The following is a 15,579-nucleotide window of genomic DNA, read 5'->3' on the forward strand; positions in this document are numbered from 1 at the left end:
CTCTCCCGTCCCGTAGCTGCAGCTGTTTCCCAAGAGGAAGGCGGTGGCTCCAGTTAGAGACGAGCCTTGGGTTCCCCGAGGCCAGCCAGCTCGTGCAGGCCTGAGCGTCTATACTTTGGGGTCTCAGCAAAGCCGCCGTCCTGTCCGGGGAACCTCCTGTCCCAGGCATCTCGGAGCGCAGCCCCCCTGGCCTTCCTTGCGTCTCTCAGACACTGACTCCCGCCTCTGGTGGACCGGGAGCTGGGAGTTAGGTTAGGACTGTCTTTATTCCCCTGTCACCGGGTCTCATTTCTGGCAGAGGCTGGAGAAACGGGCTCATCCCTGCCCACCCCACCCTCCAGGCATGTGCCCGGTCAGCTCAGTCCCATGGGGGACACAGATGTGCAGGGCAGCTCTGCCCACTCCAGTGAGGGGACTCAGGAGACAAGGGTGAAGGAGCAGACTTTCGAGCGGGACCCTGACCCAAAGAAATGGTGTGACGAGCTTGCCGAGCAAAGGCCCAGCAGCCGGAGGGGGCGGGCAAGTCGGGGACTCACGCCCGTAGGCTCTCGGGGTGGTGTCTCCAGAGACGAGGTTGAGAAAGGCAGCTGGCACCAGACCATGGGGCCTGGACTTTGTCGTCTGAAGCGATGAGCCCTTCGCTCATTACGAGCGGAGTATGGTTGGGGCTGACAGTGGGGAGGCGGCCCTGGCACCAGCTGGCTCGGGCCCAGGAGGGAGAGGACAGGGACAAAGGGGCCCGACAGCTCCCCAGTCCTGAACTGCCCCCAGCCCTCTGCCCACCTGATTCCTCTTACTTTATGTATTATTACCCCTGTGTCCCCCCGCTCCCCGGTCCCTCCCAGGCTGGGTTAGGAGCCCTTGCTCCGTGTTCCCGGTGTCCCCTCCAGGACTACAAAAAACACGTTCCTGCGGTTTTAAGCCACCAAGTTACAGGGGTCATGGGACATCAGCACAGAGAGTGAGGAAGGGGTCAGGGGTAGTTGGAAGTTTGGAGTGGGAGCAGGTGGACGTGGGTGGTGCCCTTAACCCACCTGGGGATGTGGGCAGAGAGACAGCATTGAGTTCTAGACTCCGTGTCAAGTTCACGGTGCCACCGGGACACTGTAAGAGCCGTGGCCAAGCGTTGCCGGCCGTGCCTGAGGACGTGAGCTGCGTCCTGTCCGTCAGGGTTGCCACAGGGCACATCTAAACTCAGCAGCCAGAAGAGAGAGGCACGTGGGCGGCCCCGTTTGCACCCTCCCGGGTCTGTCTCAGCGTTTGCTCCCAGTGACCAGTTTGAAGGTTTCATGAGAAACCAAAGAATTGTTCTTTTTTTTTTTTTTTAAAAAAACACAAAGTGGCCCCCGCTCACCACAACTAAAGAAAGCCCACGCGCAGCAATGAAGACCCAACACAGCCAAAAATGAATAAATAAAATAAATAAATTTATAGAAAAAAAAGAAGCACACTCGGCTACAGCAGCTGGTGTCCCTGCCTCCTGTCATGTGTCGGGCTCGCAGAGTCCTTGAACAGAGACCGAACTTGAACTGATCAATGGCATTTGGGAGTTGGGAAATTGCTCGGGAGCCAGGTGATTTATAATGTCATACAGGCTGGACAAGAAGACCCAGGAGGACAGGCTGTCTCTCGGCTTTTAATTTCTTCTTTTTGTAAAAGAAAAGGGAAAACAGAAGGTGCCAAGTTTGGCTGGTCAGCTGGACCATCGGGCCACCAGGGCCGTTTCGCCCCCAGACCTGGCATCCACACCGCGGTGACGCCAGACACGCCGCCGCCGAATCCTCTGTCCTTCGCCACCCCGGATGCTGAGCCTGGCAGGAGCTGATTTGCAGAGGACACCTGTTCCTTAACTAGCCCCAGCTTGGGCCGTGTCTCGGTCTGGGCTCCCTGTGCTGCGTGAGCTCTGTCCCGCGCGAGGGCTGCCGTTTGGCTGTCGGCCCTGCGCCTTCCCGAGCCCCGTGTTCAGTCTGGGCTCCTGAGCGGAAAGAAAGAATGCGCTTCCCAGCCGCCGTCCAGCCACAGATATCACAGCCTGTTGTCCGAATCTTCCAAAAGAGTCCTTCACCGCCAGTCCCCACCCTGAGGACAGACCTGCTGTCCCGGAGCTGGATCTGAAAGAGGGCGGCGGACCCTCGTTCTCAGCCCGACTCACGCTCCCCAGCACTCGGTGGGCCCCTCGCGTACGCTTCCGACTCTACCCTGGGTGGTGTGTCTGTGTGCTCAGTCCCTTCAAACGAGGGGTGCTCTCAGCGGGGTCCCATCCTACAGGGTCCTATAAAATGAACGTCTGCCGAGGAGGTGGAGGAAGATGGATTCCCTCCTGGCGAGGAGGCCCCATGCAGCCCGCAGCAGCAGAATTCCCCACCTGCCTCTGCGGCTGGTTCTGTGATCTCCCTGGTTTCAAGCAACGGAACCTTCGAAAACCCAGTCTTGAGGCTTCCAAGGTCAGATCTGACCTCCCGCATAAGCCACCCACCAAGAAAATGTCCAGCACCCGCAGCTGGAGCACCATGTTTTCAGCAGGGGGCGTCGCAGGTCAGAGGTGAAAGTCCCCAACCTCTGGCCCGGGTGCCCCAGAGTCCAGTTTCTAGCAGGCCAGGGCCGTTTGGGAATGTTTGTGACAAGCGGCTTTGTACGTGTTCTTCCACATGGCGTGTCCCTCTCTCATCCTTCAAAAGAGAAATTCATCAGTGGAAAGTTTCCCTTAAGTGGTAATTTTCCTAAACGACTTTCTCCTGGTGCTGTATACAGACTAGCTCGGCCAAGGGCTTCTGATCCAGTACCTCACTGTGTCCTCGGGCCAGAGGGGCACTGGCGAGGGCTGCCCGGAGAGCCCCTCGCCTCTGCCTCCCCCATCACCCCCGCCCGATGGAGACGCTGCTCCTTCCAGAGCAGCAGCGGGGCTGGTTGTCAGCCCCCCAGCCCGGGCGCCTGCCAGGAGGCTTTGCCCACCCCAGCTAATTAGAACCTCTCCTTAAGCAGCGCTTCAGTCCCTCCTGTCGTTCATTCTCACAGTGATAATGGACTTACTTAGATGAGAGGTCACAGCCTCTCCCACATCCTGCCTTCCTTGCAGCCCCCCTCGGGGGAGCCAGGGACTGGCCGCCGCACCGAGCAGCCGGGAGGTGTTCACCCGCATCGCAGGGCCAGACCCACCTCCCCCGAAGCGGGCCCCACTGCCCACTTTCGGCCTCGCGCAGCCAGCCGCGTCTCTGGTGAATGTCATTAGCAGTAACGTGATAAAATGGTGCGGTGTAAATGTTAATAAGGTCTGACGCCTCCGCTGCTTCCAGTGGCAGATCGGAAGTGGTGCCATCATCGTAACTCCAACCAGCAGCTTCTGACCGCTCTGCTCTCTGAGCAGCCGATGGGCGTGGAGGTCGCCTTCCCTCGGCCCCAGCCCCAGTGTCTGCAGTGCCACATCTACCCCCTTCTCCAGGTCCGGGATGTCTCTCTGACGGGTTTGCCCTGGGAGCCGCCGGCTGTGGTTCTCCAGGCTTTCCCTCCTCTCGAAGTCCAGGACGTTGCTGATGAACGACATCCTGATTCATCCTTTCCTCTGAACCCTCCAGGATGGTGTCCTTCCCACTGTGCCACGTCATCAGGGCCCGTGCGTCCCCCACCCCACCCCTGGTCCTTTCTTCCCAGTAAACCGAGAGGGTCCAGGGTGTGCCTGGTGTTTGTTTTGGAGCCTCATCTTCCTAACTCGTGCTTGCACCAGCTCAGTGCCGGGCCCTCGACCCTTCAGTCAGTGCTTGCTGAAGAGAAGCAAGCAGGGCCATGTCCCTAGGATGTCACCTCGGATTTGCCTAGAAAGTAGCCTCAGGGCAGTAAGTGTGAGGAACAGCAGAGAAGCACAGCTCTGAGTTTCTATTGCACCCCTGGCCCTGGGAACTCACCAGGTGATGCTGTCTGACCCCAGGGAGCCTCTGCCGTTCCAGGTGCACACCTGGGTTAGGACCGGCCCTGGGGTGGCCGGGGGCTGCGTGAACAGTGTGTCCTCCCCACACACACGATGTGCCGTGTGCGCCCAGTCTCTGCGCCCTCTCACTCTTGTTTTCATCACCAGGCTGTCTTCACTCTCCTCCTCGGACCCTTCACCTTCTTTGACGTCCAGAAGACCAAGTACCTGCAGATCCTGACGTCGCTGATGAGATGGATCGGTGAGTCTGAGAAACACCTCGGGTCTGACGCCCTTTCTCCCCTCCTGTCCTCAGCCACGTGGGCCACGGCCACATGAGCTCACAGCCAGGGCTGTGACGTGGCAAGGGCTTCCATGGACTCCCGCGGGCCAGGAGGCAGCAGGTGCTCTGTGCCTTTTTACTGGTAGGGAAATCTAGTACCAAAAAAGAGAAGTCACTTCAAGGTCCCGTAATGCGAGCAGAGGCGGGGCTCAGCCCTGGACGGCTGATTCCGAGTGCGCTGGGTCCACCTGCAGCCCACAGGTGGGCTCCGGGGCTCCTGGGGGCCTGGGTCAGGCTCAGCCCCCTTCAGGGCGGGGGAGAAGCCTGCTCTTTGCTCTCTTGGGCGCACCGTGTGGCACAGCCATAGAACCCCGTTGGCCATGGCGGCCACCAGGGCGGGAAGAGACACCCCATCTGCAGTACCTTCCAGCTGTCTGACGCCCTGCTGAGCGAGAGTGCCACCATCCTCAGGGGAGCTTGGGGGTTTCTCCCCCATACCAGGCCTGCGGCCAGGAGCTTGGTCACCCCCGACACTGTCCTGCCAGCCACCCGGAAGGGCCAGGCTGCTGACCCACCTGGACCCGTGACCGGAGGGTGTGCAGTCACGGCTCCCCCGCCACCGGCAGGCGCTCTGGGATCAGTTGCGCGCCTGCTTTGGTCTAAAAACAAAGATGCTGTTGCTGTTATGGCTGACAGGACTGGCAGAGGGGGTCTGCCCGGCCTCCAGGACCCCTGCGGGGTGCTTCCCAGGATCCCCCCTGCCCATCAGCACAGAGGTTCCCAAGGAACCCGAGGTTGGAAGGCCTCGCTCCTGACCCTCTGGCCCGGCTCCTGTCGCTGCTGCACCCGCCCTGATCAGGACTCGGGGTGCACGTCGCTCCGTATTCCGTGCTGGCACCCGGCACTGGATCGTGACGAGCTCAGGACAGTTTCTGATCCAGACGGTCTCCAGCAAGTCTGGCACCTTTAGGCCCCTGGCACCCCCTCACTCCAGGGTTCCAAGATCCCAGTGTAAGGAGCCACTGCCTCCCAGGAGTCCTGGTGCATCTCCATTTGGAAGGTGCCAGGTCATCCAGCCCAGCCCCTCCCCTGCAGAGGCAGGCGCTGCAGCTCGAGGACGGGGACGGGGCAGGCAGCCTCCAGCCCAGGAGCTCCCGAAGGGGGAAGGCCCCTGCTCCACCCTGAGGGGACGTCTGCCAGTGCCTTGTCTTGAGCCAGACTCGCCAGCCTGTAGCTTCTTCCCACTCTTGGTCCTTCCTGCAAGGAAATGAGAGCAGGAGTGAGCCGTCTGGTGTGTGAGCTCTGGGGCCTCTGTAGCTCGATGAGCTGCCCTTCACCGTCCAGCTGGAGACGAGGGAACACCTGGATGCGGCAGGCATCCTTGTCGGCCCCACCCAGTTGGTCTGACCCTATAGGCTGCTCTTCCCAGATTTCATTCACAAGCTCCAAAGCCCTGGGTTAAACTAACATGACCACCTGGGGAAAAAAAGGCAAACTCCTTCCTTAGAACGTAAGGATCACGCTAGCTCCGGGGTAAGAAGCTGGAAGGGAGCCTCCGTGAGTACCAGGAGGGGTTGTGTCCCAAAACTGGGATCACAATTACTGGCCGTCCAATCTTCTCCTTGTAAGTCCGCTTATAGGAAGTATTTGAAAGCCCCGGTGATCTCTAGAAGGAAAAGTTTTCTCTCGGTAAGCTGTATTTGGAGAAAACGGTTCTCCCTCCTCGCTCCCTGGCCCAACTCTGTTGCCCCAACTCCTCCGGTCCCTGAAGTTGGGTCCCCAAGTCCTGGAGGTCTGGCCCCTGCTCGGCTCGGGCTTGGCTGTCCTTGACCTGCCGCATCAGCGGTGGAAGGGGCTCGTTAAGCGCTGGTTCCGTCGTCGGGGGGACAGAGCAAGGCGCGGGGGGTGGAGGGGACGACGTGCTGTAGCTGACATGACGGATTCCCGGTCAGCCCACGCGGGGAGCCTTCTGGATAATGACAGTTAATGGCTTCCATAGCACCTGGGGCCTGTTTAGCATGACGCATCTGGTGAGCGATGCATTTGTTAAAAGGGAGAAGGTGGTAAGAAGGAGTGGAGGAGGCTGATGGTAAACAGAGAGCGATTGTCTGGGCACAGGATGCCAGGTGCTCCCAGGCTCAGGTCAGACCCAGCTCCCACCCGCAGAGGTGGCACCGAGCTCCCGTTGCTAGCTGGCCACAGGGTCCTCAGGCCCCTTGAGCGGCCCCTCCTGCTTCTGCGGTTGGAGTTCTCTTCCTCGTCCTCCAGAACCGGGCTCACGGAGTGTCACCTGCGGCTCAGTTGCTTTAGAAACTCAGCCGCTCTTTCCCATGGCACAGGCCACCCTGGCCCCCGGTGACCCCATCCTGCCTCTCCTCCCAGCCAGAGCCCCCCTCCCACAGGGCAGCAAGGGGGCTGCAGGGGGGACTCCTCTGGTCTCCCACCTGCAACTTCACGGGCCCTCGGTGGCAGCCCCTGCAGTGCGACAGAGCCAGGCGGCCGTGGCCTTGAGAGAGGGTGCCGGGTGGAGACCAGCCCGTGAAGGTCATCCGCGCTCGTGTCTTGGTGGTGACATGGCTGTCTCTGCAAGTCACTCGCCTCTTTGCTCCCTCTGATCCTTGAGATAATCAAACGGCAGCAGCCTCTCCACGAACCTTCTCCCCGAGGCGCTGCTGTGGGTGACGACACAGACCCGTCGTTTGTCTCCGTGAGGGACTCAGGCCTCTGGGCTCGGGAAGTAGACCCGTCTCTGACACAAAGCCCTCTCCAGTGGAAGACAAATCGGCCAGTGAAGTCAACTCTCTAACACGTAGTCGAACCCGGGGTTCAGTTCCCAGCCTGGGGCGGTGGAGACACCTGCGCGTTTTCCTTTGTAGACCTGGTGAAAGGAGTTTCCCTGGTCCTGACCCCAGGCAGCAGGCGCTCCTGGCAGCTGGGGAGGGGGGGGGGGCAGGGGAGCCCCCAGGCAGCCCCGCTGTGGGAGGGAGCGCGCCCCGCCCATGGGACGTCCCAGGGGGGTGTCTCCTCTGGCCCCAGCTGACCCCAGGTGATTTTTCTAGAACTCCTCCAAAGGCAGTGAGCACCAAGGCCCCGTTAGCCCTCTCAAGTTTGCGCCAAGTTGTCAGTTTGCAATGAGCTCCCTCTTCGTTTTGCTCCTGAAGGGCAGCTGTGCGGCCGTGCGCCCCCCCCCCCGACCTCCCTCCTTCCCACGCACCCTGCCTCTTCCCGCCGCCCAGATTAGGGCCCAGACTGTCCAAGAGAGCCGAGCGGGGAGCTCAGGGTGGCAATAAGCTGGCTTGGGTTCTAGGAAGACAAAAGGGAAGAAAGAGGACCAAAGGGACCGGAAAATCGTAAATAAACGTGCTGAGCCGGCCGGAAACGTTCTCGTGCGTGATGAGGAATGTGTTCTGCCATCAGTTGAAATGAGGCTGGGGCAGACTTGCAGGGACCCCACCCCGAGCAGGGGCCCCCGGAGCTCCAGGGAAGCCTTTAAGCTGGTTCCTCCAGGGTGTTCACTATGCCCTCCGCCAGAAGCCCCTGGTGCTGCCAGGACGGGATCTACAAGTTGGACGGCCGTTGCAAATAGCCGCTTGTCGGGAAAAGGTCAGAACGTGTCTGACACGCCCCAGCATCGATTCGTGTCTTTTGCTGCTCAAATAAGTTCTGGGGAGACCAGGCTGCTGAGTCTGGGAGACCCGGTTTGCAAATGCCCCTGAATTTGTGTGGACGAGAGCGATCGGTTGCCGTCCCGGCAGGTGAAACTTGTTCAGGCCTCAGCAGACTCCCTGACCTGCCCCCCGTGCCGTCCACTGGTTCCTGAACACTTGGCTCCGGCCCAGGTGCGCAGGTCCGTCGCCGGTGTGCGCTGACGGGCCAGGCTCCCTGTCGGGCGGTGGCGAAGGCCGGAAGGTGAACTGGGACTGTGTGGAAAGCACTCTTGGCAGAGTGCTCAGCAGCGGGTCAGCATCCAGACGCCAGCCCCGTGCGCGGCCCTGCCGTTGGCGTCCTGGGAGTGGCCTCAGAGGGAGCCTCCCTTGGGGCTGGCCCGGAGATCAGAGACGTGGCCCCAAGCCACCCGCATAAAGAGCTGTGTCGCTGGATGGTCCCCGGAGAGACCTTGGAGCATCGCCGGCTGCCTCCGTATGGCCTCCCCTCCGCCCCACCCCAGCACTGTGTGTACCTGGGGAACACCGGGCAGGGGGCCTCCCTGCCCCCACCAGCCTCCACCCCCATCGTCTTCAAGGAAGCCTGAGCCCAAGAGAAATGAGACGCAGGCCCACCTCACAGAGAGGCTGGGCTTCCTCCTGACTCCCAGCTCTCACTGTCAGCCGTAGGCCGACCAGGGACATTTAGGAGACGCCGACGACCGTGCTGTCCTTCATGTCCACAGGCCCAGCAGCGGTGGCACCAGAGCCTGGAGCCCTAAACCACGAAATGGGCCGCCCAGCAGGGAGCTCTCAGGCTGGAAGGGGCTGCGGCAGCACCACCACCTCACTCCCGTTACCAGCCCCCTCACCCCCGCCCCTGCAGACGCCTCCCACTCGGGGACATGAACAGCTGGCTCGGCTCGGGGCTCCCCATTTGGTGGTGTTAAAAAAACGATTCTTTCTAATAAAGGCAGCCCTGGCTCAGGGCAGCCCTCTTCGGTCTGGGTTGTCAGGGACCCGCAGGGCTGCCTTCCCTCCGATTGTGTATTCAGAGCACCACGCACGTTATTCCCATCTCTGTGCTCCCTTCAAAGTGGGTCAGGCGCCGTCCTCCCCGACTGTTGGTGGAGAAACTTGAGCCTGCCTCGTGAATTGTCTTGGCCCCGCTCGCCCCACCTTCCCTGGCTGGTGCCCCAGATTTGTCTTCCAGACCGAGCCAGCAGGGAGAGGTGGGACCCGGTGGTGGTAGCCCGAGTGGCAGAAGGTCCCCAGGAGGAGACCATCACCTGGGAACATAAGGGCTCAGGTTTTACCTGTCCCCAGAATGATCTGTGGCCGTGTGGCCTCCTCCCCCACGGATCTATGACTGATCTCAGCTGAGTGTCTCCTGGTGGGACTGCTCTGATCTGCCACCACCAGCAGCCAGGGGTCTTCGACGTCTGAGCCATCTGTTCCCCACATCCTGTTGGCTCAGCAAGCCAGCTCAGCGTTTGAATTCCTTCAGGGTCACTCACTGCTGTCCCCTCACTCTCAACTGGTGCTCCTCGGGGGGCCAGGAAGGACCCCCGCTCCCTAAGGACGGTAGCACATGGGCCCCCCTCTGACCTTCCAGCCAGCCTTTGTCCTGAGCCTTTGCTGCTGCCCTACCTACCCTCTCTCTGGGCCACTGTCCAGGGCTCTCCTGGGCCATTAAGGGTCCGGCTTTCCCTCGTTACACAGCCAGTGGAGGGAATCCAGGAAAACCTTTTTATGTAGTTTCATTTCAGTCTTATTTTATTCTTGGTTTTCTGAAAGTCCTCTCTGCAGACTCAAAGGTCAGTTGAAAGAAGAGGGACTGGAGGGTTCTGTCTTAAGGCTTTCAGGGTCGAGCGGACACCTAATCAAAGTCTGCTGAAGGGCCAGCCACGTGTCATCAAGTGACCCCCTTCATTAGCGGCAGGACTGACCTGAGAGCTCCGCTGGGCCCCAAGCAGAGGCCGTGGCTCTCCCCCTCTGAGTGGCCTCTGTTGTCAGCAGCTCTGCTCTGCGTGTGGCTGACATGTGTGCTGGCCCGGCCATCAGGCAGGGACTCCTGTTCCACCAGGAGGTTAGCAGGCCAGCTGCCTGGACTCTGGCAAGAGAAGGGAGGGTGAGGCCCATGCGGGGCGAGGCGTCTGACGGACACTGATGGTTACAGGCTCGCCTCTGCTCGGAATCAGGCTGCACACGAGCCAGGGTGAACCCCAGGCAGGCAGCCAGGTCAGGCAGCCGTATCAGTCTACAGAGCTAGTGTGGCCCAGGGCAACCCTGGAGCTCCAGGGTTTACATTCAGACCAGGGCAACCCAACGCCCCTGTCACAATACTGCCTCTCCTCTTCCTCGCCTTCCTGTTTTCTCTTGGCATCCAGCCACTGCATAACAGCTGTCTTAGCTCAAGCTACTGTAAAATACCATGGGCTGGGTGGCTTAAACAGCAGAAATTTAATTTTTCAGCACTGGGGGCTAGAAGCCCGAGATCAAGGTGCTGTCAGGGTTGGTTTCTGGTGAGGCCTCCCTCCCTGGCTTGTAGACAGCCGCCTTCTCACCGTGTCCTCACCTGGCTTTTCCTCCGTGTGTGCAGAGAGAGAGCACATACTCTGGTGTCTCTTTCTCTTCTTAAAAGTTCACGTATCCCATCAGATTAGGGTCCGCCCTTACGACTTCATCTAACCTGTAATACCTCTCTAGAGGCCCTGTCCCCAAATACAGTCACATTGAGGATTAGGGCTTCGACATACAAATCAGAAGAGGGGGACAGTGGCGAGAAGAAAGGGTTAAGAAAGGACTGAGTGGCTTTCAGGAAAGGTGACGGTGTGGAAGTTTTATATTTCCAGTCTCTGGGAAGGAGATTAGTCCACCAGCAGCCAGAGGGCGCTCGGGTGTGCTTTCCCAGCGATTACAAATGGAGCTGGCTCTGACAGCTTAAGAATGAAGAACTGAGAGCCTGCCGTCCCAGGCGCCACTTGCCATGCCTTGAGAGTGTGGAAAGTTGAAGGATGAAAAGGCCAGAACTCTTGATTTCGTACTTGAGACTTGACTGCTTCAGAGACTCAAATACCTGCCCTTTATCAACGACCTGCGCCTCCTGACACACTTGGAGGCGGGGAGGCTTTGCCCTGAGTCCTTCTGGAGTAGAATCTCAGTCCTGTAAGTTGGCTATGTAAACATCCTCCTCTTCTGCCTCCATGATGATGATGACGACGACGATGGCAACTACAGAGCTAGAATCCTCCAGAAACCACGGGGGCTGACCCTGCATGGGAAGGTAGTCTGATTGGCTTTAAATTCCCTCCCTTCAGTGGAAACCCAGGTGACTTTTTTTGCAAGGGCAGCAATCACAGAATGTCTCATCGACCTGACATGAAATGCGACCCAGGGCCAAGATGCTTCTGGAGCCGAGTGCATCTGCACGGGGAGCTTCCCCTTCTCCCCAGAGGGAGCCCCTCCCAGCCAGAGATGGAGTGTGTCCTGTCTTCTCGGAGGATGAAAGGAGGCCCCACCCCGACCACAGCCTGTGCTCAGGTGGGAGGGTGATGACAGAGGCAGGATGGATGAACGTGAGCACCAAAGAACCCGAACAGAATTCCTTTCTGGTCTCGCCCAGCCCCCTACAGAGAGCACGTACCGACCCCCGCCCAGATGACAGGTGGAGGGATGGCTTAGCCTTGTGTGGCCTTCAGTGGAGGGAGAGGAGGTGCCTCTGATTCACAGAGCAGATCTGAGCAGCCTGCCTGGGGTCCTCCTGACCCCCAAAGCCCCAAAGACTAGCTGACCCCTGGGCCAGAGACGCTCAGCAGGGAAGGGTCATGGCTGCGGCTCCACCCGGCTGGGGTCACGAGGATGACCCCAGTACCCTCCTTGGAGCAAAAGGAGAATTAGGGGAGAACTCGGTATTGACAAGTTTTCCTGCTTGCCTGGGCTTTCCGGGTGGGAAGTCAGGTTTTTGCGACAATAAAAGGGACTGACACGTTTCTGAGCAACTGCTGTGGGCCAGGCCCTGCCCCTGTTCTTTATTGTACCAGCTTATTCCATCCTCCCAGCACCCACGAGCATCCCCCTTTTTAAAGGTGACGGAACAGGGGCACTGAGAAGTTAAGTGACTGCCCCGGGATCACACAGTTCGGTGACAGAATCGGGAGTTGAGCCCAGAGTAACTTGAGAACTTGAGCTTGTTTAGAAGAAGGGCAGCGGCCACCTCTCTCCCTCTCTCCTGCTCTTTCCAAGGGGTTAGAGTTTCGCGAGGTGAGCTGCCACTCACACCCCTGGCCTGTGGGTCTTGTGAGCCTGCCCAGTGGCTCTCTGTTCACAGTCGGTCCTATTCTTTAAGGAATGGTTACACAGCCGCCTGCGCCCACATTTAGGGCCGAGCAACTGCTTGGTCTTCAGTGGTTCTCAGCTCAGGCTGACGTTACCCTATCAGTTCCTCCCAGCTCTCCTGAATCTCGGGAGGCCCTGGCCCAGCTCTGATGACCCAGCCTAAGGAGAGACACATGCATGCCCCAGCACCTCTGAGGACAGTGCGGTGGTGAAGAAGGAAGCTGGTGCTGGATCCTCCCCCGGATCCAGCTCCCAGCCTGGAGCGCCAGTGCCCGAGCCAGGATGGGCACCCACGGCCGTTCATTAGCATCAGCCCTGGCATGTTGATCCCCTTCTTGGAGAAGAGAGCGCCGTCCTCCTGACAGCTGCCTTGACAGGTGGCCTCCACCTCGCACGTGTCAGAGCAGAGCCACCTACAGGGCTCCGAAAACAGCAAGGTGTCTGGGGTCAGCATCAGGGCCGGTCCAGAGCTCAGGGGGTTAGGCGGCTCCCCAGGAAGCAGGCCCACCCGGGCGAGGCATGCTGCAGGGCTGGCTTGTGGGGAGGGTCCGGGGCCGCTGGCACGGGCCCTGGGGCTCCACTGGGAGGAGTCCGTCAGCTTCGCCGTTGGCTGTTAATCACAGCTTCACATATATGTGTGCTCCGGGGCCCTCAGGGATTAAGGATGAGGGATCTGGCCTTAGTGGACATGTGTCCCCCTCTTCCGTGACAGCTGTGTTCCTTCCAGTGCCTGCAGAGGACACAGCAGGGGTCAGGGCCGGGCACGGGCCACTGGGCAGAGCCCTCCTGTGTTCCAGAGAAGCTCTGTTCCAGCTCGAACTCCCACCAGAATGTCCCTCTGACTCGATGACCCAGGACCACAGGCCACTTGCCCAGCGCCACCCAGCAGTGCCTTCCCTCTGTAGGGCAGGTCGCCCTGGTGGGCACAGCCCAGGGAACTGATAGCCTATTTTCCCTTTAGCTTTTAAAGACTGGCCCAGTATCACGCCTCGGGCCTAGGTTTCAAGTGTCTTGTGTAATTCAGGGCTGGTGACCGAGGGTTACAGTGAGGAGACCTGGGCCGAGGTTGGGGGCAGGGGGCAGAGAGCTTTCTGATTCCCAGCAGGTCAGGTGCTTCCCTCACCTCCACGGAGCACACGGTCGCAGTAAACCCACGTTGCCCCATCAAAATATAATGCGAGCCAACCGGGGACTTTTCAATTGTGTGGCAGTCACATCTGAACATTTAATTAATTTTAATAATATGCTTATCCAACCTAAGATATCAAAAATACCTTTTCAACATGGAACCAATATGAGAAAATGATGAATGAGCTAGGTTACCTTCGTTTTTCACGCTGAGTCTCTGAAATCCGATGTGTGTTTTAGGCTTCAGCAAGGCTCGTTTTGGACCGGCCGCATTCAGGCACTCTGGAGGCTCACGTGGCTCATGGCTGCCCTGGTGGACAGCACAGCTGCACGTGCTTCTCCTTCAGGGCTCGAGGGTTTTACTGCCACCTGCTAGGAGAGCCCTCAGAGGCACTCAGCATGCCCAGAGGTAGCCCATGCATAATTGCAAAGCCAGTCTTGGAGAAGGAGCGGAATGGTAAAACCATCATGAGGGATCCCGTGTCCCATTATCACAGTGTCAGCGTGACAGCCTAATGGGGGGCGTGGGGCAGGGGGCTCCTGGGAGAGCTCTGCCCTGCCCTCCTCCAGGCAGGGAGAGTCTTGGCCCGAGCTCCCCAACTCCCGTGATGCTCAGGCAGGTGGCCCAGCTCATGCCAGCCCCACACCGACCCCAGAATTCTGTAAGGAAGGCGGAGCTCTGCATAGCCTCACCGCCACTCCAAGTGCTTGGGAGAGCCCCACCACAGCCCAGAGGCCAAGGCAGAGGCCCGGAAGGAACTCTCCCCTCTCCAGCGCCAGCGCAACACACCCAGGGCTGGGTTCCAGTGCACGAAGGCTGGAACTGGCTGCTGACCACTCTGATCTCTGCCTTAACCCACAGCCCCAAGACAGGCATACTGGGGCCACTGGTTGGACTCCCAGAGCCCCGGACCCAGACCTCAGACCCCTGCCCATCTCCACTTGGCCCCAAGAACGAGTCAGCTCCGACTCCTGTGAGGTCTGGGCCAGTTCACCTCTTTATGCAGCCGAGGCCCCAGGGTGCAGGGGGTCCGGGAGAGCAAAGGGAGGAACCAGGAGAGGCCGAAGCAGTCCAGATTCGCGGTCGTCTGTCTTTTCACTCTCGTCCCCTTATAAGTCTGGACCACCTTTACCCTTTGGCAGGAGTTCAGAGGGTGTCGGCTCAGCGGCCCAACTCTGCAGAGGAGAGAGGCTCTGAGGTCAGACAGACAGATAGCCGTGAGGCAAGACAGCTCCCAGCTAGGGCTCCTCATCTGACTCCAGCTCACAAAGAAGGGGGGAGGAGCCGGGGGCCTCCTTGGACAGCGGTGCTTCTCCTCTGACCGCGCAAGGGAACTCATGCATGACTCATTAAATGTCGTGAGAATGCATCTTGACATAAAATACGACCTTGACCTCCATCCTTGAGGCTGCTGACGCCCCCAGGACAGAAAGCGAGTACTGACATGACCCCACTGACCTGCCACCATCCTGATACTGTCACCCCGGACGTGCCTGTGCTGGAGGGCCGTTCCTGGTGTAAATTTTCCTTTTAACCTGACCTCCTCAGAAAAGGAGGGGGAAAGATGTCTCCTCTAAGCAGTGCCCTCAGGGCTCAGGATTTGTACCGAGATTAGGACTTGCCTCCCCTCCTGTCTCTCTCCCTCCCTCCCAAGGCAGCGCATGTGGGGAGACCGGAGGGCAGCTCCAGGTGTATCGATATGCTGGGCGGAAGCGGTGAAGTCCCGGGGCCCCGACCCCCTGTCGCCACCCTCATCGGGCTGCTCCTTCCCTCCTGCGCCGCGAGGGGGACAGCAGCCAGGTTCTTCCAAGTTGGCTCTGGCGCCCGGTTCCCGTGACCCCCGGGTCTTCTTCCCTGGGCTTGGACGTCCCGAGACAGGGATCTCCCCATCTGCCCCCCTGCCCCTCCGCAGCTCATGTGGCTGTTAGGCAGTTCTTTCCGTGGTAGTAATTTGTGTCCTGTAAGTTCCACCCGGTGGCCCCCTGGACTGGGTTTTACTGCCTGCAGGACCGTAACTGCTGGCTCAGAGCGCCATCCCCAGATGCCCAGAATAGTATCTGCACAGTGGGGTCTCAGTACATCCTTGCTGAATGAACGAATGAACGAATGGTCCCGGTGAGCCCCTTGAGCCACACAAAACAAGCACAGTTGTTCTTACGTGGGCTGTTACCGCAGATATTAAAAAGAGGTCTCCTGATCCCCCACGTCACCTGGCAGCTGCATCTTCCGAGGCCGTCAGCCACTCCTCGTGTGACATGTGTCAGGCCCTCCCCCCCTCCCCCCA

At 59.6% G+C, this 15,579-nt stretch overlaps 1 protein-coding gene across 2 annotated transcripts in view; it reads left to right on the plus strand.

Annotated features, from left to right (window-relative positions):
- SLC38A12 (solute carrier family 38 member 12) overlaps positions 1-15,579 on the plus strand; it is a 57,790-nt gene that overhangs the window by 36,500 nt on the left and 5,711 nt on the right. For both annotated transcript variants that reach the window (XM_024760836.1, XM_024760837.1), the window contains exon 9: positions 4,070-4,163. In XM_024760836.1, coding sequence (XP_024616604.1) covers positions 4,070-4,163 — 94 coding nt within the window. The remainder of the gene's footprint in view (positions 1-4,069; positions 4,164-15,579) is intronic.

The sequence above is a fragment of the Neophocaena asiaeorientalis genome, unplaced genomic scaffold, assembly GCF_003031525.2.
Source record: "Neophocaena asiaeorientalis asiaeorientalis breed wild unplaced genomic scaffold, Neophocaena_asiaeorientalis_V1.1 scaffold30, whole genome shotgun sequence".
In the NCBI taxonomy this organism is placed as follows: domain Eukaryota; kingdom Metazoa; phylum Chordata; class Mammalia; order Artiodactyla; family Phocoenidae; genus Neophocaena; species Neophocaena asiaeorientalis.